This window comes from Monodon monoceros, unplaced genomic scaffold, assembly GCF_005190385.1.
Source record: "Monodon monoceros isolate NGI ecotype Baffin Bay Population unplaced genomic scaffold, NGI_Narwhal_1 Super_Scaffold_5, whole genome shotgun sequence".
NCBI classification, from domain to species: domain Eukaryota; kingdom Metazoa; phylum Chordata; class Mammalia; order Artiodactyla; family Monodontidae; genus Monodon; species Monodon monoceros.
Genome location: NW_021703782.1, coordinates 113,456,641 through 113,482,606, shown reverse-complemented (window position 1 = coordinate 113,482,606; position 25,966 = coordinate 113,456,641). Strand labels below are relative to the sequence as shown.

Below are 25,966 nucleotides of genomic sequence, written 5' to 3'. Positions count from 1 at the left end.
TGGGTCAAATTGTGAATTTCTTTGTCCACAATTTCTCTTTTGGGGGTGTGTGTGGTCTGGATATACTTCAAGGGGGTCCTCTCTATTGCACTCACATTGATAAATTTCTTCCTCCAGGGAGACTTCAGTCAGTATCATCAGGTCAGGTGCTTCCCCATGGCAATGGCTGCTTGATATGGGTTAAGGACCCTAGGCTTAATTTGGACTTGAATTAATCCCTTGGCTGTGCCGGGAGTGTTTTCTCTAGAACCCTGAGCATGAGGGTTTTCGCTGTGACGCAGATGCTGGCTGAAGCAGCAGCAGTGGCAGCATTTAAGGGTCCTGGCGAGCTTCTGCCCTGGAGTGTGGACCTCAGCCTCACCTATGCTTTTCCACGAGTCACCACCCAATGGATTTGTATCTTGCATGGGGCATAGTCTCTCCCCTGAGCCTAGTCAGTTGCAGCTTTGTTCTCAAATAGAGGTAGGTCTGGGATCCAACACACAACCCAAGGCCACTTTAAGGAGGGTCCCCATTCCATACTCTTGTCCCTAAACACCAATTAAGTATGAGGAAAACTGCTGATTTCGGTCCGCTAACTCTACGAGGCTCCACTGGATTCAACAATGCAACACGTGCAGCACGGCTGAGTGATGCCGGCCTGCAGCCAGCGGGCCGGTTAGTAACGGAGCAAGGGCAGAGACTCCCGGGTGACGTCACCACATGGGCTTCCTGCTCACAATGCCAGTCCCAACTTTCATGGTCCCCTGGAGAGGTGGCTGGGCACCCCCCACTGAAGATTTGGTTTGATGTGAAGACTGATGATGCCACACACCCCAAGTGCAGGAAAGGGCTTACCACTTCCCTAACTGAGGTCAGCAGGGCAGGGCTCCCAAGAAGGTCCAAAGTGGTTTGAGAGCACGGGCAAAAGAGGCCGGCCTGGGTGCTTACTGTCGTTGTGGTGGGGCTGGGGGAGCCCCTCCCCCACGTTCCAGCAGGCGCCTGGGTGGTCTGAACCTTCTGCTGGTCCTGAGGGAGGGGCGCCCGGGCTTTCCCATCAGTGTGGCACAGGGGTCGGGGGAGGAGGGGTGAGGCTTAAACACTGTCAACGGTCAGACCCCAGAAAAATGGGCCTGTATATACAATGGAATACGACTCAGCCATACACAAGAATGAAAATTTGCCATTTGCAACAACACGGGTGGACTTGGAGGGCATCGTGCTAAGTGAAATAAGTCAGACACAGACAAAGACTGTATGATATCACTTATGTGTGGAATCTACAAATATACAACAAACCAGTGAACATAACAAAACAGAAGCAGACTCACAGATGTCAAGAACAAACTAGTGGTTACCCGTGGGGAGAGGGAAGGGGGGAGTAGTATAGGGGTAGGGAAGTAAAAGGTGCAAACCATTAGGTATAAAATGAGCCCCAAGGATCTACGGTACAACACAAGGAATACAGCAAATATTTTATAATAACTATAAATGGAGTATAACCTTTAATAATTGTGAATCAGTATGTTGTCCACCTGAAACTTACTGCTCACCTCCCCGCTTGGAGTCAAGGTAGCTCTCTGGACAGTGGCTGTGCTCCCTGTCTCTGCTTCTTGCTCGGACCAAGTCTCAGCCCTGCACTGCTGTCCCTAGAGAATGAGTTAAGTGGTGGAATTATGTATGATATCTTTCCCCCTTTTCTTTTCTAAAAAAATAATTTTTTTATTGGAGTGCAAGAGTGCACTATTTTATTAATAGTGCAAGAGTGTTCCCTTTTCTCCCCCCTTTTCAACATTTGCATTTTCTAGAATGATGTTGATTTTAAATTTAAAAAGTCAAACTGGGGAAGCTCTATTTGAAATCATGGCTGTTACTCTCCCAGGGGCACAGATGTGTACCCCTTTGGAGCCACTCCCTGAGGCTGCGGCCAGGCTCTGGCCACCCGGGAACGAGGCACCCAGGCCCGAGGTCAGTGACTTTATCTATGGATCTCACAGACTCAGCCCTTACTCCCCAAGAAATACACTTCCAAGGACACCATGAAAGTCAAAAGGGAAGACACAGGCTGTGGTTGATGGACATTTGCTTTTCAAGACCATTCCTCTTTCAAAACATGACGTCCTGAAATTAAAATTTCTCAGGCTGCAGACGGCACAAAATCAGGTGAATTCTCCCCAGCCGCCTGCAGGGCTGAGGGAGCAGAGGAGCCCCTTCCTGTGGACCTTTTGTCTCCCAGAGGTGGCAGCTGTTGCTCGCCTGGGCCTCGGCCTCGGGATTCACTAGCGGTTTGGAGGCCGGGGAAGGGGAAAAGGAGCTGAGAAGGCAGTGACAGAGAGGGGCACACGCTTGCCCCGCCAACCTCTTCTCCACACAGCAGACAATCCTCCTGAGATGCACGTCAGGTCCAAGCCGTCTACATCTTGCCATTCCACCCAGAGTAGAAGCTGCAGGCCTGTAGGGCCCGCCCACGGTCTCACCTGTCTGCTCTCTCTTCGTCACTGTGCCCCTGGCCCACAGGCCCCCTGCTGCTGCCAACCCTAACCCTAACCCACCTGCCTGGGTCATTCTCTCCCTTGCTGCAGGTCATAGCTCACACGACGTCTCACTGAGGCCTTCTCTGCCCCCTTTTAAGACTGAGACCCTCAAAACACCCAGACCCCATTTCCTGCTTTACTTTTTCATCACAGCAATCATAACTGTTAGACAATTTTCTCTCCCCCGCTGGAATGCAAACTCCTCGACGGCAGGCATTTTTGTCTTTCTTGTTTCCTGCTGTATCCCCACTGTGAATGGCACAGAGCAAGTGCCCAGCACGTACTTACTGAAAATGGGAGTCATTAAATCCAGGCTGGATGAGGAGCTGCCCTACAGTGAGAGAGTGCGAGGTCTCGTCAGGCAGAGACCGGGGCGGGGAGCTGGAGGGTGGCAGGGCAGGACTGCTGTCCAAGCTGCATCCCACTGGGGTGTTGCCTTGGGGGAGGGGCTGAGGTGGAGAGGAGGGTGTGACAAATGCCTCTGCAGGGCAGCAGTGCCAGCTGCTTTGCAGGGTCTCTGGGGTGAGGGTGGGCAGCCCATGCTGCCCAAGCCCATGGGACACACCTGTGCATCCAAGTCAACCCTTCCACACTCTGTTCTCTCCAAACTCCCACCACCTCTCCCTCCGCATCTGCCACTGCTGGCCTTGCCTCTACTTCCTTGAAAACACAGGAGCCAAGACCTTACCTTCCCACCATAAGTACAAACCTGACGATACCTGCCCATTGCTACCCTTTCTCCTGGAGCAATGCAGGAGGTGCCCCCCACCCCAACCTATCCATCCCATAACACCCCCAGGTCAAGGCCTCCCTGGTGGTAGAGGTGTTGCTTCTGGGCCAAGTTTCCCCGGCTTGGGGATTATGGGACCAGTGCCCACCTCCTAGGGGCACCTAAGTGTCCCATAAATGTCTGATGATGGATCTGGGAAAAAACAGCCTGGGAGCCTGTGGGGTGAACAGGAGGGGCATGGAGAGAATGGACCTCTGTGGGTGAGGCCAGGACTGGAGCTTGGGAAAGAGCCTCACGTTTAATTGTGCTGCAGCCCTGAGTGGCCACGGGGGCCTGAGGCACAGCAGAGTGAGAACACACGACCTCAGACTGCAGGCAGGCACCAAGGAAAGGGGGCAGTGGGGGAATCCCATTATGGGATGGGAGGGAGAGGGGTGAGGAGTTGGTGGTGATGAGTATGCACCACCTCTGGGAGAGGGTGACAGCAACCAGACCTGAAACACTCTTGACCTGACTTTATGTAAACAGAATGCCAACTGCAGCCATTGACAGCGAACTCAGTTCTTATGACTAGTGACCAAACAAAAGAAGTGCTGTGGTCATATCTCAAACTGAATGTCAGTCTACTTCCTTGGTTATGTTTCGTTACAGTAATAAACTCTCTTCCTAAGTATGCAGCCTCTATAATCTTTTCCCTTCTAACAAATACGGCAGTCTGATAACAAACTGGAAAAACAAACCGAAAAGAAATGAGGTCACACGCAGCAGGAGCAACGGCAGGGGAGTCAGGGGAGGAGCCTGTCTCACACGGTGGGGAGCCTGTCTCACAGGAGGGCCTCTGGTTTGTGGACAATGGCCTCTGTGGGCAGTGGCTGTGGAGTGGAGGGAATGAGAGAGCCCAACTCAAGTCTCGGGATGGGAGAGGCTGGGACGTTGCCAGGGGAGTTGGGGTGGAGCCTCATGCGGTTTCTTTTCACTCCCTGGTGTGAACCAGCTGGTGCTTGACCAACTTTGACCGCTGGCTGAAGGCTTTCCCACAAGCTGTGCAGTCATAGGGCTTCACCCCAGTGTGAATCCTCTGGTGCTGGATGAGGACCGAGCGCTGGCTGAAGGACTTCCCACACTCACTGCACTGATAGGGCCTCTCGCCGGTGTGGATGATCTGATGCTGAATGAGGTGAGAGCTCTGGCTGAAGCCCTTCCCACACTCGATGCACGCGTAGGGCTTCTCTCCAGTGTGGACTTTCTGGTGGTGGATGAGGTTTGAGCTCCGGTTGAAGGCTTTGCCGCACTGGTTACACTCGTGGGGTTTCAACCCATTATGGATCCTCTGATGCTGAATGAGAGTTGAGCTCTGGCTGAAGGTTTTCCCACACTCAGTACATTCATAGGGCTTCTCTCCAGTGTGAACTCGCTGGTGCAGGATGAGGTTGGAGCTGCGACCGAAGGTCTTCCCGCACTCGCGACACTCATAGGGCTTGTCGCCCGTGTGCACACCCTGGTGCTGGATGAGCGCAGAGCTGTGGCTGAAGGCCTTCCCACAGATGCTGCACTCATACGGCTTCTCTCCCGTGTGGATGATCTGGTGCTTTCTGAGCACTGAGCTGTAGCTGAAGGCCTTCCCACACACACCGCACACGTGAGGCTTCTCTCCAGTGTGGATTCTCCGGTGCTGGATGAGGCTCGAGCTCTGGCTGAAGGCCTTCCCACAGTCACTGCACTTGTAGGGCTTCTCCCCTGTGTGGACCCTGTGATGCTTAATGAGGTTGGACACCCGGCTGAAGGGTTTGCCGCACTCGCTACACGCGTAAGGCCTCTCCCCAGTGTGGACCCTCTGGTGCTTCCTCAGGTGTGAGCTCTGGCTGAAGGCCTTCCCGCACACGTCACACTCGAAGGGTTTCTCCCCTGTGTGGACCCTCTGGTGTTTGATAAGGTTGGAGCTCCGCCTGAAGGCCTTCCCGCAGGCGTTGCACACGTATGGCTTGTCCCCGGAGTGGATTCTTTGATGCTGGATGAGGTTGGAGGTCCTCCTGAAGGCCTTCCCGCACTCACTGCATTCATAGGGCTTCTCGCTCACATGGGACTTCTGGTGCTTTTTAAGGCTGGAGCTCTGGCCGAAGGCCTTTCCACACTCAGTACACACGTGTGGCTTCTCTCCGTGGTGGGTAAGCCGGTGCCTGAGGAGGTCTGAATGTGTGCTAAAGGGCCTTCCACATTCATTACATATGAAGGACTTCTGTCCAGTGTGCGCTGTCTGATGCTGAATAAGATCGGGGCCTCTTTGGAAGGCGTTCCCACACTCGTTGCATATGAACGGGCTTTCGGCTGCGTGAAGCCCCTCACAGCTGATTAGGTCCATGCTGCGTGGGAAGCTCTGGCCATGCGTGTTGTGCGGATGTGGCCTCTCTTCTGCAGGGGCTCCCTGACATGCCACTGGGCTTGGGCTCAGACTGAAGCCTCTCTTGACCTTGTCACAGTCTACCTCTTTCTCTCCTGAGGAGCTCCTGAGAAGCACTTGCACTGGTGTGAAGTCCCCCTCCCAGCAGGGGGACTGCGCCTGTCTCTCATCCTCAGGGACCTCCCAGTCTCTTTCTAATGCACCGTCACAGAGTTCTCCAAGCTCAGGCGTCTGGGAAACATCACTGGCATGGTTTTCTGATGTTTCTGCCTGTGATTCCAAATCCTCAGAAGCTTCTTCCTTTTGAAGAAACTCCTTGCCCTCAGTCCTGGGGTCCCAATCTGAAATGACAAACAGGAAGTCACATGGAAGGAAACAGGGAAACACAGACAAGTCTGGGAGCATGGGACCCAAGGTGGGTGGTGGTCCCAGGTCTCTCGAGGGGACTGTGAGGGGCTGGCAGAGCTGAGGGGACCAGGCTGCACAGCAACTGAAAACCAACCCTAACCTGACCCCCAGACCCCACATCTCAGGAAAGCACCTGCAGTCTCCCGACTAAGGCCACCCAAAATCCTGGCCTGAGTTGAGGCAGTCCCTTGGCTGTCCTTCCCCTGACCCACAGCAGGTCATCAGCAGGTCCTGTTGGCTTTACCTCGGAGTGTGTCACAAACCCAGGCACTCACCCTCCCACCTGTTCAAGGAAAACACAGCTCCCTGCACGTTGCATTGCTAGACATTCTACCTGCCTCCTGTTCCAGATGCACAAGCCTGGAGTCGGCTGCTTGGCCCAGCTCTCATTCTCTGGGCGCCCACCACTGGCTTCACAGGTGTGGGCCTGGGCCCAGGCCAGAAGGTTCAGGGCCCGTTCCCTTCAAGGAAGCAGAACTGGCTCCAACTGCATGGTGATGACTCTGGAATGTCAGACTCCATCCCACTTGACAGAGAAGCCTTCAGCGACCGTGCCCCATTTGCCAAAGCAACCTGTACCTCTCGGTACCTGCACTGTGACTGCACTTTGTTAGCTGGTACCAGAGCTCAGCTGCTGCATCCATCCTTCCGTGACAGAGACGTGCACAAGGCTGCTTGTCACACCGGGAGGCACCCCCTTTTTCACACCTGAAGGACAAGGACACTCTGCTCTACTGTATCTCTCTCTCTCGTTATACCTGAGACATCCAGGCCAAACCACCCTTTGCTCCTGCCTGGATGGGGAGTAGCTAACCTGGCCTCCCACCTTCCCCTCCCACCCACAGCAGTCTGGTGACGAGCACTTTGACAACCTCCCCCCTCTGCTCCCGCTTCTCCTGAGCAGGAGGGACCCGCTCCCCTTGGGGTCTGCCCTCCCCAGTGGTCCTCACGCTCCCTCCTTCCCTTCCCTTCTGCCGGTCTTGGCTCAATCACCTCACGGGAGAGGACTTCTCTGACCACTGCCCCCAACAGGGCTCCGTGCCCCAGGGCTGGGGCCGCCCAGTGGTGCTGAGTGGGTGGGTGAAGGACACCCCTCCCTAGCCCCAGCCTCCTTGGGCCTGCTGCCCTCTGACCTACCCCTCAGCTCAAGACAACTGCCTCTCCCCACCTGGAACTTCAATCTACCACCACAATAGCAGTCTGTCTCCCCCACCCCAACTGGAGGCTTCTGTTATGCTTGGATCTCAGTGCAGACCCAGCTTGGCCATATGCTCTCAGCCTGTTTGCCTACCATGCCCATGTGCCTGGTAGTGACAATTCACATTCTGGTCACCTGACCCACGGCCCAGCTGGAAGCCCCTGCATAGAGTCTCTGCCAGGACCCCCTCCTTGGAGCTTGGCCATGCGGCCAGCACACAGATGCAGGCACCATGCTTCGCCTTCCTGCTGACCCTCATGCAGGCCTGTCATCACTCGCTGCACGCGGGCTACCATCTTCTCCCAGAGCCCCAGCCCCTGGGCACCTGTGGTAATGTCCACAGGCTGCTGGACTGACTGACGGTGGTGTGGGGAGGCACAGTGAGGGCTGCAGGACAGACAGGGAGGTCACTGGAGGAAACAAGGGTCTGGATGGGATGACACAGGGCTCACTATGTCCCCCGCTGCACCCCATGACTGATCCGCGGGGTTCCACCCTCTCCTGGTTGTGTGTGGGGAAGGGACGGAGCTTTTCCATAAAGGGTCAGAGAGGGACCATCTTGGACTTTGTGGCTACACGGTCTCTGTCATATGGTCTGCTTTGTTATAATCCTTAAAAAACCTTCAACCGTTCTTTGCTTGCAGGCCCCAAACAACTGGCTAGCTGGATCTGGCCTGTAGGCCATGGCTTGCTGAACCCTGACTGAGGTAAGGTCATTACTGTGGCTCAGAAAGTGGTGGCAATAGGAACTGGTTTTTGAGCCAGAGCTACTGTCAACCTGGAAGAAGTTTACTGAGACAGGAAACAAGAGCGAGTGAAGTGAGGATGATGAGAGGGCATTTTTGATTTGCTAAACTGGATACAATTCTCCTCTGCAACATAAGAACTATTGGAAAAATATCGAAAGTTCCTCTTTTGAAAGGAAATATAAAGTCATAGAAATATGGCTTCCCTTAAGAAAAATCTTTTTAAAAAATTGGGTTTAATGGTGAAGGAAAAGATTTGAAAACAAATACACTTGTTTGCACTGTGTTGCCCCCACAAGTGTGACACCAAATGGAGAAAAGGGTGAAGACTCTGAGCCCTTCCAGCACACAGCAAACCTGTGAGACTTCCTGAGAGACAACACTAAAGACCTTTATGATTAGTTGCTTCCATGTTTGTGAAAAAGTACCCCTGTCAAAGCCACGCTTGTGAGCGCCACGTGTGGCTGTGGCTGTTGAGGGGCAGAGCTGTGGCTCTCCAGTGCTCACCCTGCCGTCTGCCACACAGACCCCAGCGGCACCGCAGACTCGGGCAGGGTCTCTGTTAGTCTCCCATCTCCCACAGGGGCTCTGTTTTCATTTTACTTAATAGTTTGTTGAGGTGAAACTGACAGACAAAAAATTAACTGTTTGAAATGAGCAATTCAGTGGCATTTAGTGCACTTACAATGTTGTGTGATCAACATCTTCATCTTGTCCCAAGACATTTCCATCACCCCAAAGCCCCTATGCACTAGTTTATCTCCATATTTCCTGGCCCCCAGCTCCTGGTAACCACAAACCTGCATTTTGTCTCCATGGATTTACCTACTCCTGACATCTTATATGAATGAAATCATATGATTATGTGACTTTTGAGGCACACTGCAGCAGGTGTAAATAAGGGAGCTTCACTCCCTTTTTTGACTGAATAATATTCCATGGTGTAGATAAAGCACATTTGGCTTATACATTCATCCAATGATGGATGTCTGGGCTGTTTACACCTCTTGGCTATTGTGAATAGTGCTATGAACACGATGTACATGTACTTGTTTGGGTATCTGCCTTGAATTCTTGGTGCATATATCTAGCAGTGGAATTGCTGGGTCATATGGTAATGCTATGTTTAAACTTTCAAGGAACTGCCAAATTGCATTCCAGAGTGGCTGCACCATTTTACATTCCCACCAGCAATGTACGAGGGTTCCAGTATCTCCAAATCCTTGAAAGCAGTTGTTAATTATTTACTTTATTATTACAGCCATCCTAGTGGGTGTGAAGTGGTAATCTTACTCGGGTTATTTATTTATTTATTTTTGCAGTATGCGGGCCTCTCACTGTTGTGGCCTCTCCCCTTGCGGAGCACAGACTCCGGACATGCAGGCTCAGCGTCCATGGCTCACGGGCCTAGCCACTCCGTGGCATGTGGGATCTTCCCGGACCAGGGCACGAACCCGTGTCCCCTGCATCGGCAGGCGGACTCTCAACCACTGCGCCACCAGGGAAGCCCCTTACTCGGGTTTTGACTTCACTTCTCAAATCACTGATGAATTTGAGCATCTTTTTGTTTGCTAGTTGGTCATTTGTATATTTTCTTTGGAGAAATGTTTATTCAAGTCCCTTGCTCATTTAAAGAGTGGCTTGTTTGTCTTTTGTTGTTGAGTTGTAAGAGTCCTTTATATATCCTGGGTACTAGACTTTTGCCAGATATACAATTTGCAAAGATCTTCTCACATTCTGTAGGATGTCATTTCACTTTTTTCATAATGTCCTTTCATGCCCCGAAGTCTTTAATTTTGATGAAGTCCAATTTACCTTTTTCTTTTGTTGTTCATGCTTTTGGTGTTGTATCTAAGAATCCACTGCCAAACCCAACGTTATGAAAATGTAATGTTTTCTTCTAACAGTTTTATGACTTCAGTTCCTGAATTTGGTAGTTGGATGATTCTGAGTTAATTTTTGTATATGGCATGAGGTAGGGAGCCAAGTTCACTCTTCTGCACATGGAAATCCACTTGTCCCAGCATCATTTATTTAACAGAGTTCTCTCTCTTCACTGAATGGTCCTGACACACTGGTTGAAAATCAATTGGCCTCAGATGTATGGGCTTACTTCTAGACTCTCAATTCTATTCCATTGTTCTGTATGCTTATCCTACATCAGTACCAAACTGTTTTGATTACTGAAGCTTTGTAGCAAGTTTTGAAACTGGGAAAAATGAGTTCTCAGACTTTGTTCTTTTTCAAGCTTGTTTTGGTTATTTGGGGCCCCTTGAATTCCATATTAATTTGAGGACTGACTTTTCCATTTCTGTAAAAAGGTTGTTGGAATTTTGACAGGGATTGTATTGAATCTGTAGGTTGCTCTGGATAGCACTGACATCATAACACTATTAAGACCGAAACATGGACATGGCATGTCTTTTCAATTATTTAGGTATCCTTTCTTTCTTTTTTTTTTTTAAATATATAAATTTATTTATTTACAGCTGCATTGGGTTTTTGTTGCTGTGCGCGGGCTTTCTCTAGTCGCGGTGCATGGGCTTTCTCTAGTTGTGGTGAGTGGGGACTACTCTTCGTTGCAGTGCATGGGCTTCTCATTGCAGTGACTTCTCTTGTTGCGGAGCATGGGCTCTAGGCACGCAGGCTTCAGTAGTTGTGGCATGTGGGCTCAGTAGTCGTGGCTCGTGGGCTCTAGAGCGCAGGCTCAGTAGTTGTGGCACGTGGGTTTAGGTGCTCCGTGGCATGTGGGATCTTCCTGGACCAGGGCTTGAGCCTGTGTTCCCTGCATTGGCAGGCAGATTCTTAACCACTGCATCACCAGGCAAGTCCCAGGTATCCTTTAATTTCTTTTGGCGATGATCTGCAGTTCTCAGCCAACACATCTTTCACCCACTTGTTTAAGTTTATTTGTAGAATTTTTTTCTTTTTGATGCTATTATAAATGAATTGTTTTAATTTCCATTTCAGATTGTACATTGTTGGTGTACAGAAGCACAACTGATTTTGTGTGTTGACTTGTACCCTGCAACTTTGCTGAATTCATTTATTAGCTCTAGTAGCTTTTTAATGGATTCTTTGGTATTTTCTATATATAGGATCATGCCTTAGGCAAACAGAGGTAGTTTTATTTCTTCTTTCCCAATCTGAATGCCTTTTATTTGTTTTTCTTGCCTGATTGCTCTGGTTACAACTTCCAGTACAATACTGAATAGCACAGGTGAAAGCAGGCATATTTTCCTGATCTTTGGGGAAAAGCTTTTAATCTTTCACAAATGTGTATGATGTTAGCTATGGGTTTTTCATGAATGCCCTTTATCATGTTGAGGATGTTGCCTTGTACTGAGTTCCCTCAGTGTTTTTATCGTGAAAATGTATTTGGTTTTATCAAATACATTTTTTTGCATCAATTGAGATGATTATAGCTTTTCTCCTTCATTCCATTAATGCAGTAAATGACACTGATTAGTTCTTATGTTGAACCACTCTTGTATTCCTGGGTTACATCTCACTTGGTCACAGGATATAATATTTTAATGTGCTGCTGGATTCAGTTTGCTAGCATTTTGTTGAGGGTTTTGCATATATAGCCATAAAATGTCTTAATATATAATTTTCTTTTCCTGTGATGTCTTTGACTTTCCTTTCTCTTCTATAGTTTGGAAGAGTTTGAGAAAACTTAGTGTTAATCCTTCTTTAAATGTTTGTTAGAATTCACCAGTGAAGCCACTTGGTCCTGGATGTTTGTTAGTTTTTTTCTTTTTTTTTTTTTTTGTGGTACGCGGGCCTCTCACTGTTGTGGCCTCTCCCATTGTGGAACACAGGCTCCAGACGTGTAGGCTCAGCGGCTGGCTCACGGGCCCAGCCGCTCTGCGGCATGTGGGATCTTCCTGGACCGGAGCACGAACCCATGTCCCCTGCATTGGCAGGCGGATTCATAACCACTGTGCCACCAGGGAAGTCCCTCAGTTTAATTTTTGTAGTGTACCATTTTTTTATTCCTTCTGTGTATATTTTAAAGATATTTTCTTAGTGGTATCATGGGGATTATAATTAATATCTTAACATCCTAAAACAATCTGGTTTGGCTTCCCACCCCCCTCAGCTTTTTTGGTCCCCTGCCCCCAGCTTTATTGAAATATAATTGCCATATAACATCATGTAAATTTAAGGTGTACAATGGGATGATTTGATACATGTATATATGCAAAATGATGACCACTATAGGGTTAGTTAACACATTCATCACCTCACATAGTTACTATTTTGTGTGTATGTTTGTGTGGTGAGAACTTTTAAGATCTACTCTCTTAGCAATTGCCAAGTATACATTATTAACTATAGTCACCATGCTGTACATTAAATCCCCAGAATAGAGCCACTGAGTTTGAACTGTTACCAACTTAGCCACAACAGCATACAAAAACTCTGCTCCTATACAGATATGTTCCCACCTTAATGAGGTTGCTGTCACAAATGTATCTTTATATGCTGTATGTTCAATAGTATAGGTTTGTGATTATTTTTATGCATTTGTCTTTTAAATCATATAGGAAATAAAAAGTGGGTTTATAAACCAAAAATACAATAATACTAGCTTTTACCCTTACCTATGTGGTTAATTTTACCAGATTTCTTTAGTTCTTTTTTTTTTTTTTTTTTTTTTTGCGGTATGTGGGCCTCTCACTGTTTTGGCCTCTCCAGTTGCGGAGTACAGGCTCCGGATGTGCAGGCTCAGTGGCCATGGCTCACGGGCCTAGCCACTCCGCGGCATGTGGGATCTTCCCGGACCAGGGCACGAACTCGTGTCCCCTGCATCGGCAGGCGGACTCTCAACCACTGCGCCACCAGGGAAGCCCTCCTTTTATCTTAATATGTAAGAACCCCTCTGACACTTCTTCTTTTTTTTTTAAATATTTATTTATTTGGCTGCATCAGGTCTTAGTTGCAGCACATGGGATCTTTCATTGTGGCATGTGGGCTTCTCTCCAGTTGGGGTGTGCAGGCTCCAGAGCAAGTGGACTCAGTAGTTGCAGTGCGTGGGCTCTCTAGTTGTGGCGCGTGGGCTCCAGGGCATGTGGGCTTAGTTGTCCCGTGGCATGTGGGATCTTAGTTCCCCAACCAGGGATTGAACACATATCCTGTGCATTGGAAGGTGGATTCTTTTTTTAAAATTTATTTATTTATTTACTTATTTATTTTTGGCTGTGTTGGGTCTTCGTTTCTGTCCGTGGGCTTTCTCTAGTTGCGGTGAGCAGGAGCTACTCTTCATTGCGGTGCACAGGCCTCTCTTGTTGTGGAGCACAAGCTACAGACGCGCAGGCTCAGTAGTTGTGGCTCACGGGCCTAGTTGCTCTGCAGCATGTGGGATCTTCCCAGACCAGGGCTCGAACCCGTGTCCCCTGCATTGGCAGGCAGATTCTCAACCACTGCGCCACCAGGGAAGCCCCAGAAGGTGGATTCTTAACCACTAGACCACCAGCGAAGTCCCTCCCTCTGACACTTCCTACAGAGCAGGTCTATTGGTAATAAATACCCTCAGCTTTTGTTTATCTGAGAATATCTTAACTTTGCCTTCACTCTGAAAGGTAATTTTGCCAGATGTAGAATTCTTAGTTGGCAGTTTCATTCTCCCAGCAGTTTAAATATGTCATCCCACTGCTTTCCAACCTCCAAGGGTTCTGATGAGAAACTGGCTGTTAATTTTATTGAGGATCCCTTACACAAGACGGGTTGCTTCTCTCTTGCTGTCTTCAAGATTCAGTCTTTCGACAATTTGATTATAATGAGTCTTGGTGTGGATCTCTTTGAATCTGTCCTAGTCAGAGTTCACTGAGCTTTTGGATGTGTAGGTTCATGTCTTTCATGAAATTTAAGATGTTTTGGCCACTATTCAAATATTCTTTCTGCCCCTTTCTCTCTCTCCCTTCTTTCTTGGCCTCCCATATGTGTGTTGGTTCCTTTGATGGTATCCCACAAGTCTGTTAGGCTCTGTTCACTTTTCTTCAACCTCTTTTCTTCCTGCTCCTCAGACTGGATAACTTCAATTGTCTGTCTTCAAGTTCACCGATTCTATTGCCTGCTCAAATCTGCTGTTGAAACCCTCCAGCAAACTCTTCATTTCAGTTATTATAATTCTCACATCTAGGACTTCATTTTTTAAAATTTTTGGCTGCACCACGTGGCATGTGGGAGACCAGGGATTGGACCCATGCCCCCTGCAGTGGAAGCGTGGAGTCTTAACCACTGGACCACCAGGGAAGTCCCAGCTCTAGGACTTAACACTCTGTTTCTTTTTATAATAAATAAAATATAAATTGTATATTTATAATTATCTCTACTGATTTTCTCATTTTGTTCATACATAGTTTTTAGCTCTTTGCCCATGGTTTGTTTCAGATCTTTGAGTACATTTAAGACAGCTGATTTAGTCTGTCAAGTATCTGTGCTTTTTCAGGGACACTTCCGCCAATTAATTTTTTTCCCTTGAATGGGCCAGCCATATTTTCCTGCTTATTTGTATTCTTTATTTTTTGTTAAAAACTGGACATTTGAATATTTACTGTGATAACTCTGTAAATCAGTCTCTCCTGCCTCCAGGGTTTGCTATTCTTAATTGTTGGAGGCTCCAGTCATCCGTTCTTTTAGTCACTTTCCAAACTACTTTTGCAAAGACTGCATTCCTTGTCATGTGTGGTCACCAAGGTCTCTGTTTCTTTAGCTTGTGTACAGCTACTGTTTGAACGGAGAGTTCCTTGAACACTAACAGTAAAATAAAAATAATACACCTCTCCCAGCCTTTGTGGGTTGGCTCTCCTGGGACACTAACACTATTACACTGCTGTGGCTTCCTGCTTTCATTAATTTTGGAGATGAGCTACAGGTTATGCTACAATCTTCATAGACCTTTTCTTTCTTTCTTTCTTTTGTTTTTCATAGGTCTTTTCTTAGCATATATCCTATCCTGGGCAGGTACGTGGCTTTCTAAATTCCCTGATATACAAGGGTGCTTTTGAATGCCCTCATTTCTCCAACTTTCCCTCCTAGGCTTTAGGAGGTCAACTGTACTGTTAACTGATGTCCCAAGTGGCTATGGGATTTTAGTTCACCTTTCAGTGTTTTTGAGCCCACCACTTTTCTGCTGAGTAAGTTCTGAGTTAGGCAACACAGGGACAAACACTTTGCATTCTTTATCCAACCTCACACAGGTGAGAACAAAGAAAATTTCTGAATAAGTTCTGCTCTGCTCCTTCTGGAACCAGGGACCAGGTCCCACACTGGGAACACAGGCTGCTCACTTTCAATATGCTGCTGAACCAGGGAGTGTTTGTAAAGCTTTCCATCTTAAGTTGCCTTTTTCTTGACTCAGCATTTGCTTGGTTGTGTAAACCTGTTTTCTAGATTTCTGACAAAGTTGGTCCTGATAGCTTCTACCTTTTTTTTTTTTTTTTTAATATTTTACATGGAGAAAGGGGTGTTTGGAGCTGCCTACTCCACCATTTTGCTCTATAGCAAAATGGTTTTTAAAACATGAGCTACCATCAATCTTTTTTTCCTGGAGCAAGAATCCTGGCCTAACTCACCATTCTCTGCCTGGTATACCCCTGGCCATCTGGCAGCAGGCTTTGTCCCTCAGGGCCACTTCTTTGGCTCTGTCATGTTTTTCATCCTCTATCCATCTCCTCCCTCCAACACACCTAGGACTGCCTTGTGCCATCTCTGCCCTTAGCCCAACCTTCCCTGGCCACACAGGGTCTGAACAGGGTACTCTGGCCAGATGTCCTGAGTATGACAAAAGGTCCCACATAGTTAAGGGTGTCTTCTTGTAAAACAGCCACCATCAGATCCCAGTAAGGAAAGCTAACAGTGAGTAACCATCCTGATCACTGCTGAGAGGTCCACAGAAGAGGTAAGTTAGTGAGTGGTGTCCAGGAAGGACTCTCTGGTATCTGACGGGGATGGGAGCAGCTGGGCAGTGTGAATAGAACAGGGCCAAGGCTTGGATTAGGGCAGAGACCTGAGGGCACGGACTACCACCAGCCTGGTAAGTTAGGCAGGGCTCAGCTGGTGACCATCATGTCACACCCCTCTATGTCAGGTGAGGAAAGCAGTGTCCCACTCAGGGCACCAGGGCAGCCAGGTGCCAGGCCAATTTCCTCTCTTGGCCCCTTGACCTCCAGCCTTGGCCCCTCAAGTCCACAAGGCACTCTGCCCCTAATGGTGACACACACACCTCCTGAGGTAAGTGCAGGGTGATGTAGACAAAGTCTCCTCAGAACAAGGGCATCAGTGGGGAACTCACACCCAGTACCTGGCTGCTGATGGTGAGGGGGGGTGGCTTCTGGCTCAGCGTCACCACAGCAGAAGGGACCATGAAGTGCAGATCCAGGGTGGGTCACACCGGGAGCATCACTCACACAGGCCTGTGTTCTGGGGGTCCAAGGAGATGGTCCAGGGACTGAGGGCTCCATTTCTGCCTCTTCAGGGCGTACTCTGAGGCTGGGCATGGCTGGGACCTGGAGACCAGCAAGGACACAGGTGAATGTGCAGAGGGGATAACTCCAGGGGTTCACCCATCCACCAGGTAGGGGTCACTTCCTTCACCCCTGCAGCCTGAGACCTCTGGAAGGCCTGGTGATTGATGCCACATTCCCTGATCTTGGAACCAAGGGAAGGGTCAGCCAGCCACGAGGACACAGACTCACAAGCCAGGGCCACAGGTGGGAAATGGTGAGATGCTGACCACAGAGCAAGGTGAGCACACAGTGCCTTGTTGGCACCACCTGGAAGGGCCCAAGCTTTCCCTGATAAGAGGAAAGCAGCTCCCATGGAGCCTGTGCCTGCTGTGGTGGGCTTGTTCCTGACACAATGCCCTGAAAGTGGACCACTGGACCCACTCACGGGGGAAGAGCAACTCCAAAGGTTGGGCTGCCAGGGGTAGCCTGAGCTGCAGACATGCACAAAGTCATCACAGTGCCACCCTATTGGTCAGCACTGAGTTGTGTCCCCCTGGCAGCATCCAGAGTGGGTGTCCCCATCCCCAACCTCCTGGGCTGTCCTCCCACTGCACCAGTGGCTCCCTCCCAGACTCCTCATCTCCCTCTTCACGTTGGTGCTCCAGGGTTCACTTCTGTATCTATACCAACTTCCTTGGTTAATCTGTCCAGTCCTGAGGCATCAACATCATTTATCCCGTGAAGACTCTCAAACCTGGGCTCATCTCCAGGTTTAAGTGGTCTCTCTGAGCAAGGGACAGGACATTCCCACCCAGACACATGATGGGTTCCCCACATGGACCAAGTTACTGATTTCCTCCACCCCTCCCACTACCCTGTCTCTGAGCAAATGCACCATGCCCTGCCCAGCAGCCCATCTGGGAGTGGGGCAACATCCCTCAGCCCCGTATTCATATTGTACCATGAGCAGGTACCAGTGACCCGTCTGCCCTTCAGGGGTGGAGAAGATGAGGCAAAAGCCCATTGTAGACACTGCCTGCCAACCCTTGGACTGAATTTCTCCTCTTGGGACACACGCTTTCAGTGTTTCCAAAACACCCACTATATGCCAGCGTGTTTCCAAAACACCCACTATATGCCAGCGTCTATTCCAGGGACAATGTGACCATCACCCTCATGGGTTTCAGTGGGGAGACAGATAATAGCAAATGCATCAGTGAGATGGGCAAGTGCTCTGGGCACAGGTAGCAGAGAAGGGGTGGAGCCTGGGGCAGGCGGGCATTTAACCAGGCCCAGAGAAGAGAGGGTTTAGGCCATGCCTGGCTGGAAAGGTAGAAGAAGGCAAGGGTGAGATGGGGCAGAGGTGTGAACAGAGCTCAGAGACAGTTGCTGGGGGACAGACTATAAGAGGTCTTGACTGCCTGATGAAAGTGAGACATCAGCCACATTTCTACATTGGGAGACAGAACTAATGAAACATCTTAGGAAGATTCACCTGGCGTGGGCACTCAGAGGGATGGTGCATAAGATTCAAAGCAGGGAAAGCACTGACTCAAGGCACTCATCCATGTAGCAGCAGACAGAGAAGATGATGCTTCCAAGGGGCGAACCTTCACTTTCTTCCAAGGCGAGAGTCAATCTTTTGTAACATTTATTCAGTTCATTTTATTTTAAAATCTTCAAGTTATCATCCCTGTTTCTGAATAGGGGCACAGTCATATGGCTCAAAATTCAAAAGGTTAAAGAGGACTTAAGGTGAAACATCTCCCAGCCAGCCACACTACTCCTTCCCAGTTTCCAACGTGTCCTTCCTGATTACTCTAAGCTTACACAAACAAATATGTGTATTTTTTCTTTGCCTTTTTATTATAAGTTGTACCAAACTAAGCTCATTTTAAGATTTTTATTTATTTATTTATTTAGGGCTGAGTGGGATCTTTGTTGCTGCATGCGCCCTTTCTCTCGTTGCAGTGAGCGGGGGCAACTCTTTGTTGTGGTGTGTGGGCTTCTCATTGCAGTGGCTTCTCTCGTTGCGGAGCATGGGCTCTAGGCGCCTGGGCTTCAGTAGTTGTGGCTCGCGGGCTCTAGAGTGCAGGCTCAGTAGTTGTGGCGCACGGGTTTAGTTGCTCCGCGGCATGTGGGATCTTCCCAGACCAGGGCTCGAACCTGTGTCCCCTGCATTGGCAGGCGGATCCTTAACCACTGCGCCACCAGGGAAGCCCCGAAAACTAAGCTCATTTTACATTTTGTTTTTCTCACTTCAGTATTTGTGGGATCTTGCCCAGGAGGACACAGACTGATCAGTGGTAGCAGACTGCTCCTCCTCACCCATGTCCACATCCTATCCCTAGAACCTACACTACACAGCGAAAGAGATTTTGCAGAGGAAATTAAGTTTACGGGCCTGGATTATCTTGGTGGACCCAATCTAATCACATGAGCCGTTGCTGACTCAGATGCACGGGTCATATGCAAGGAGTGGGGCCTCCAAGAGCTAAGAACAGTCAGCAAGGAAAAAGCAACCTCGGGAATTGGATTCCACCAGTTAGCTTGGAAGCTGATTCTCCTGGCTAAGGGCTCAACCTGGTGCTAAGCAAAGATACAACTGTGAAGACCAGCAGCCACTTGTCCATAGCAGGCATCCACGGGATGGGCATGACCCAGCCTCAGTCCCACTCCCTTGGGGGAGAATAAATTCCTCCCAATCCCCAGAGCCCCTTCTCCACCTGGAGGGCGAATCCACCACCGACTGGGCCTCCAGGCAGGACACCTGGTGCCAAGCGACAACCCCATTCATTTCTCACCCGGCTCCGTACAGTTCCGACGTTCGCACCAATTCCTGAGGCCCTTCCTCCGCCCCAACCCCGCGCGTCAGGACACTATTCGTGCACACTTGCCCGTCGCACTGTAGCAGCCGCGCCACGCGGTCCCGCAGCCCGGCTCCAGGTCAGGGGTTGCTCGGCTCCGCCGCGCACCCTCTGCAGGGCGCCCCTCGCACGCCCTCCCGGGAGAGGCCCTCGAAGGCTGTGACCCGCCCACGCCCCTTTACGGACCCCCGCGCACCAAGCCTAGGCCTCCCGGGGCCGGCACCCACCGCGGCGGCACCGGAGTCACGAGGGAGCGCGGTCAGCAACGCCGAAACGCCACCGCGGCAATCGCCAACTCCGGGAGTCGCTCCGAGAACAGAGCAAGGCCGCGGGCCCCAGGCCACTCGGCCCTTAGGCGGACCCCGGAAGTCCCGCTTGGACTTCCGGCTCGTGGACCCGCCCAGCCCAGCCCAGTGTGGCCGCTCTAGACCGCGGGAGGACGAGCGACTCGGTGGATCCATACTTGACCCCCGCGAGGTGCCAGGAGCCGCCGGGAGCCCCGCGATCAGAGTCGGTTCGTGCAACTAACCAGGGTGGCAACTACCTAAAAAAAGACAAGCGATTATAAATGCAGGGAGAACTAGGGACTTAGATACACAGGTACCTAGAATCGGAACAGGTTTTGCTTGATAAAAACATGATGATGCACGTGGAAGAAACTGAATCCCTCAATCAGTAAATGATTCGACAGATAGATGGAAAAACTCAAATTCCTTAAGTGGGACTGTCCATGAAACATTTACAAAAATTGATTATACAGTTAGATATAAAGAATACAAATATTTTAAAGTATGCATTTAAACTACCAAAATTAGAATAGAAATACATAATAAAAAGTTGACTCCCAAAACTCTTTAACTATTGGAGTTTACGAAACGCTATCTACATAACCTTTGAATCAAAAATGATACTAGCTGGAAAATTACAGACTATTTATAAAGCAATGAAAAGCAAAACACTTCATTCTCACACCTACGGAACCCAGTGTAAAGTGTAAAATATATAATATCCACTGAATATTTTCATAGAAAAATATATATGACTATATCGCCTTAAATACTTTTTCTTTATTAAAGAAGACAAAAGCATTTATCCTTAAGAAGTTAGAAAAAGGAGCATTTCTCCGAACCAGCAATAACCAATCAGGTAATGTAACAAAAATGAAATGTCTTGGGACTTCCCTGGCGGTCCAGTGGTTAAGACTCCATGCTCTCAATGCAGGGGGCCCGGCTTCGACCCCTGGTCAGGGAACTAGATCCCGCATGCTGCAACTAAAAAAAGGTCCCGAGTGCCGCAACTAAGACCCGGTGCAGCTAAATAAACAAATATTTTTAAAAAATGAAATATCTTCCACAATAGCAACAAAAACTATGAAATACTGGGGAATTAACAAAGAGCACTCAAGTTTGTACGGCAGGTTCCCCTATGCAGTGATCAGGGACCGGCATTCCTTGGCTGAGGATTTTCCACTTGCTGACTCGGAGGGGAAGAGGAGAACACATAATAGGGATAAGAAGCTGCTTCTCCCAGTTTTCCCACGTGGCCACCTGCTGTAGCAGTATGCAGCCCTTGCCAAGAGTACAACCCAAGTCCCATCCCATCCCTGATGCAGCTCAGGTGAGTCCCTCTGGACAAGGTGCAGCCTCTCCACCAGGTCCTATAACTAAAGGGCAAGTTGCCTGCCCCCTGACACCCAAGTTGCAGTGTGGAGAAAGAGGATGGGAAACATAGCAGTGTCCAAACTATGCTGGCTGGGTCCGAGGAAAAGTCTGATGTGGGGTTGTTGTGCAGACTGTGTAGATATTTTATTTTTTAATATTTATTTATTTATTAGAAAAAATCTTTTGGCCATGCTGTGGCATGTGGGATCTTATTCCCCAACCAGGGATCGACCCTGCGCCCCCTGCATTGGAATCGTGGAGTCTTAACCACTGGACTGCCAGGGAAGTCCCTGTAGATATAAATATATATATAACATATATATAAATATATATGTTATATATATATATAAATAAATATATATATATTTTAAATAAATTTATTTATTTTATTTATTTATTTTGTCTGCATTGGGTCTTCATTGCTGCGCGTGGGCTTTCTCTAGTTGCGGCAAGCGGCGGGGGTTACTCGTCGTTGTGGTGCTTGGGCTTCTCATTGCGGTGGCTTCTCTTGTGGAACAAGGGCTCTAGGCACGCAGGCTTCAGTAGTTTTGGCACATGGGCTGAGTAGTTGGGGCTCGCGGGCTCTAGCGCACAGGCTCAGTAGTTGTGGTGCACGGGCTTAGTTGCTCCGTGGCATGTGAGATCTTCCCAGACAAGGGCTCGAACCCACGTCCCCTGCATTGGCAGGTGTATTCTTAACCACTGCACCACCAGGGAAGTCCCTGGTAGGTATTTTAAATGCAATGATTTCACACGTGTAAATGACTTTAGCCCTCATCTCTGTGCAGGGTGTGCAGAGTCTCCTGTGGGCAACTCCACATGAGTGCTGGAGCCCCTCTCCCTGGCAGGTAGGAGCTCCAGGACAGCACCCGGTACCCAGACTCAGCTCCAGGAGGAGCTCTATGGGCCCTGGGCCTCATCAGGTCTGACTTGGCCCTCCGGGGGCCTTCCTTGTCCATGACCCATCCTCTTGCCCACCTGCGGAGGGAGGTGATAGGCTGCCCTGGCTGGGACTGTCCAGATTTACAGGGGCCTCCTCATTGACAGTTGGAAGCCTGGGTCAGCTTCTTGTCTGCATACTTCTATTTAGTTCCACATGCAAAGGCCCCATCTAGTCACAGGTTAAAGCCCGAGGTCCCTTGTCTTTTATTTATTGCCCTCTATATGCTTGCCCTCCTCCTCTCTCTCTCCAGCTCAAGGTACCTTGAGACCACCTGCAATGCCAGGCCTGCTTACGAGACTTGGTCAGCACAAATTACAGGCCATAGGCAGAGGGAAACTCCCCTTGTCCATCTCTGCTCTCCTCCACCTGTACCTCCATCTGCCTTCCCGCAGCCTGAGTCTCTCTAGGGGGGCTCTGTTGAAAGTGGCAAGAAGTAACCAACCCTTGCCAACATTCCAAACAATTCTGAACCAGTTTCTCTAGGGTTATAGTTTTAGTCACACGTTGTCTACTCCTAATACATCATAAGCAAGGGTCATACCAAATACTTTTCCATGCACAGCAAGGGTCACCAGCTTTCTACCTGTAACACCTCTGCCCTCACTGCCTGATCATTAAGCCAACTGCACATGTAGTAGGTTCTGTTTCAGCACCTACCTACTGCCAGGTATCAAGTACTGGATTAGTTAGAATAAAGCTCAGCTGATGTAAAGAGGCTCAAAACTAACATTGGCTTCAGTGAGACAGAGGGCTGTTTCTGTCTCCTGTAATAGACCACATGGCTGTGGTGGCTGTCCTCTTGAAGATGGAGGGGCACAGGCCCCTTCTACCTGAGGGCTCCACCCTGCCCAGAGCTTAGTTACCATTTCAGCCAGTGGGAACAGGACAAGGTGACACCTTGAAGACGCACGTATCGCTTCTGCCTGTGACCCACATGCTACAACTCACAGCATTGCAACTTGGAAACATCACCTTTGCTTGGATGGGCAAGTGTCAGGTAAAATTTCATGTCTGAAAAGGACAGGGAGAATGCAAAGACAGTCAGGAAGAACCAGCAGGCTCTGCATGTCCACCACAGGGGAAAATAACACAGTCAACCCAAAACCAGGCAGCAACATCAGAAAACTGAGGAAAAAACTGATAGATGTCCAAGACAAAAACCCACCATAATGTGCCCATTGAAAAGCACGTTTGAATAGAATATGGTTGATCATAGAGCCTTTGACCAGGTCTCTGCCCAAACCCCATCTCCAGTGGGCCTCAGGTTCTGGTCAGGGGTGGGGTGTAGGCTGGTTGTTAGAAAGTCACCACCTCAGGACCATTGGCTGTCCCTCTCAGTGTCAGCACATCTACCTTTGTTTTTCTGTGACAGTTCAGATTGGCTGAAAAGTAGTGTTTTTCATCAACCTTGCAATAAAATCATTTAATTCTAAACTAATTCATGAGATGGTGGCGTTTTACTGTAATACATAATAGACCACTAAGAAATGTATTGAGAAGAAGTTATTTAATAAGTTTAGAAGGAAAAGAAAGGGGGAAAAAACCGAAAATAAGAATGGGCCATAAAAACGATCCAAAATTGCTTTTCACAAGACAAACTATATAGTGAAGCCTGAAAATTTCTGTTAAATGGTTGATTGCTAAAAAACAAAAACAAAACATAAAACTAGATAAAAGCAAAAAATGAAGAAATCAAAACCAGTTGTTATGGACTGAATGTTTGTGTCCTCCCAACATACATTCATATGTTGAAGCCTAACTTCCCAAAGTGATGGTATCTGGAGGATGGACCTCTGGGAGGTAATTAGGTTTAGATGAGGTCATGTGGGCGTGGCCATTGACAGAACTAGTGTCCTTATAAGACACAGAACTAGAGTCCTTATAAGACACTGCAAAAAAAAAAAAAAGAAAGAAAAGAGGAGAGCTGTAGAGAGAGGTCCCGTCTTCTTGGAGAATACATAAGTAATCATGTATAGAATGTCGGTAGAAATATGGACAGTAGAGGCCATTCTGGTGAGGCCTCAAATGGAAAAGAGGAACATGCTATCGGAAATTTGAAGAAAGGTGACCATGGTTATAAAGCGGCAAAGAACTTGGCTGAATTGTGTTTGTGGGAAGTAGAACTTGAGCAATAAAACTGGATTTTTAGCTGAGGAGATTTTTTTTTTTTGAGGAGATTAAAAAATAATATTTATTTGGCTGCACTGGGTCTTAATTGCGGCACACGGGATCTTTAGTAGTGACATGTAGGCTCTTAGATGTGGTATGTGGGATCTAGTTCCCTGACCAGGGATCAAACCTGGGCCCCCTGCTTTGGGAGTGTGGAGCCTTAACCACTGGACCACCAGGGAAGTCCCTAGCTGAGATGATTTATAAGCAAAGTGTTGAAGGAGTGACTCTTAGAGTAAAATGTGAGAGGAGTGAAGTGAATTGAAGAGGCATTGTTAAGCAAAAAGGAACTAGAATGTAAAGATTTGGAAAATTCTCAGCCTGTCCATATTGCAAAAAATGAGAAAGTACATTTGGAAGAGGACACCACGGATGTGGCTAGGTTATTACTCAGTAAAGAGATCATGGGATTATATGAGCAGAAACACTTCTGAGATCCCGCAGGACTGAACCATAGAGCTATTTAGCTATGATGTGCACTTTTCTGCAAGACATGGGAAGAATGGTCATAAAGGCGATTCAGGTATCATCAGGGCCACCTTCTCGGTTTCAAAGGGGGAGCCCATCACCATGGTTTCAACAGGCCAAATAGTGGCCAACTGATGCCTTGGGGGTGTTCTCTGGAGCCTTCTCTTTTTTTTTTTTTTTTTTTTGCGGTACGCGGGCCTCTCATTGTTGTGGCCCCTCCCGTTGCGGAGCACAGGCTCCGGACGCGCAGGCCCAATGGCCATGGCTCACAGGTCTAGCCGCTCCGCGGCATGTGGGATCTTCCCGGACAGGGGCATGAACCCGTGTCCCCTGCATCGGCAGGCGGACTCTCAACCACCGCACCACCAGGGAAGCCCTCTGGAGCCTTCTTGATGCGACCCCGGGGGGTCACTGCTCACTCCCCATGGCTCCATCCTGCGGAGGCCCCTCACTGCTTTAACACCGCAGAGTTGGCTCCCTCACTGTGCCAGCAGCAGCTCCACCGCTCCTCTCCAGGGCACCCCATTCTACACCTGGGGCCTCAAGTGTTCCCAGTGGCCAACACCATGCTGTCTTCAAGCAGCCCCACATTTTGAGGACTAGACTCCCGCTCCCCAGAAGCCCCCCTGTGCCCGCCCCAAAGCCTCACTGCAGGTGCATGCACTGTCTCTCTCAGACCTTGGGGCCCGTGCTTCATGCCCTTGTGCGGACTCCCCTCAGCTCACTGCCCTCCACGCCCTTCCTGCTGACCTTACCCAGCCTCACTGCTAGACTGGCCCTGGCTCTTTTGGTTCGGGATGTCACGGAAGACTGTCTGCACTTGCCGCCCACACGTGTGCACGCCTGAGACAGCCTGGCTCCGGCCCCTCTCCCACCTCCCCCAGGGCTTTACGGGCCAAGCACCTGGAGGTGTGAGAATGAACGCGTGGGTTGAACGGAAGCTCCGTGGGGCTCCCAGCTTCCACGTTGATTCTCTGCTGCTTCCTGGGTCTCAGGGCTGCCATAGCCTGGTTCTCTAGTTTTTCTCATAATAAATGCCATGCGGAAGACTGGCAGGTCTGCTGCCTCAGGGAGGATCTGGTAGAGGTGGGTTCTGGGCAGCCTGCACTCCCTCCCACTGCCCTGTTCTCCCTTAGCTCCCGGGACCTAGGGGAGCTGTCAGTCCTTGGAGCCTGGGTGCACTAGATCAAAGCCTGTGATCCCAAACCCAGAAATCTGATCCCCTAACTTCTTCCCAAGGGTGTGCAGTTGGAAGTAAGAGGTGGGGAACGAGTGACTTGAGATTTCTCCATGGTTGGCCAGTGTTTGAAACACGCAGTGACCACTGGTCTACATGAAATGCTTAGGATATGGAAGCAAATAAAGACCAGTCCCCACCCTCAAGCAGGCCCCACAGTGTTGAGGGGAAA

The 25,966-nt window shown here is 49.2% G+C and overlaps 1 protein-coding gene across 5 annotated transcripts; it reads right to left on the bottom strand.

The window, feature by feature from the left end:
• Positions 1-1,258: 1,258 nt before the first annotated feature.
• On the bottom strand, positions 1,259-19,666 carry ZNF16 (zinc finger protein 16). Of its 5 annotated transcripts, XM_029202207.1 has the most exons (4): positions 19,254-19,454; positions 17,945-18,148; positions 16,305-16,509; positions 1,259-5,982 (listed from the first exon to the last, which is right to left on the bottom strand). In XM_029202207.1, the coding sequence occupies exons 2-4, from the start codon at positions 17,972-17,974 to the stop codon at positions 4,217-4,219; spliced, it is 2,001 nt and encodes a 666-aa protein (XP_029058040.1). In that variant the 5' UTR covers positions 17,975-18,148; positions 19,254-19,454; the 3' UTR covers positions 1,259-4,216. The 5 variants fall into 5 exon arrangements, with proteins under 5 accessions (XP_029058040.1, XP_029058041.1, XP_029058042.1 ...); XM_029202208.1 differs by lacking the exons at positions 17,945-18,148; positions 19,254-19,454 and adding an exon at positions 19,544-19,666; XM_029202209.1 differs by lacking the exon at positions 17,945-18,148.
• Positions 19,667-25,966: the final 6,300 nt, after the last annotated feature.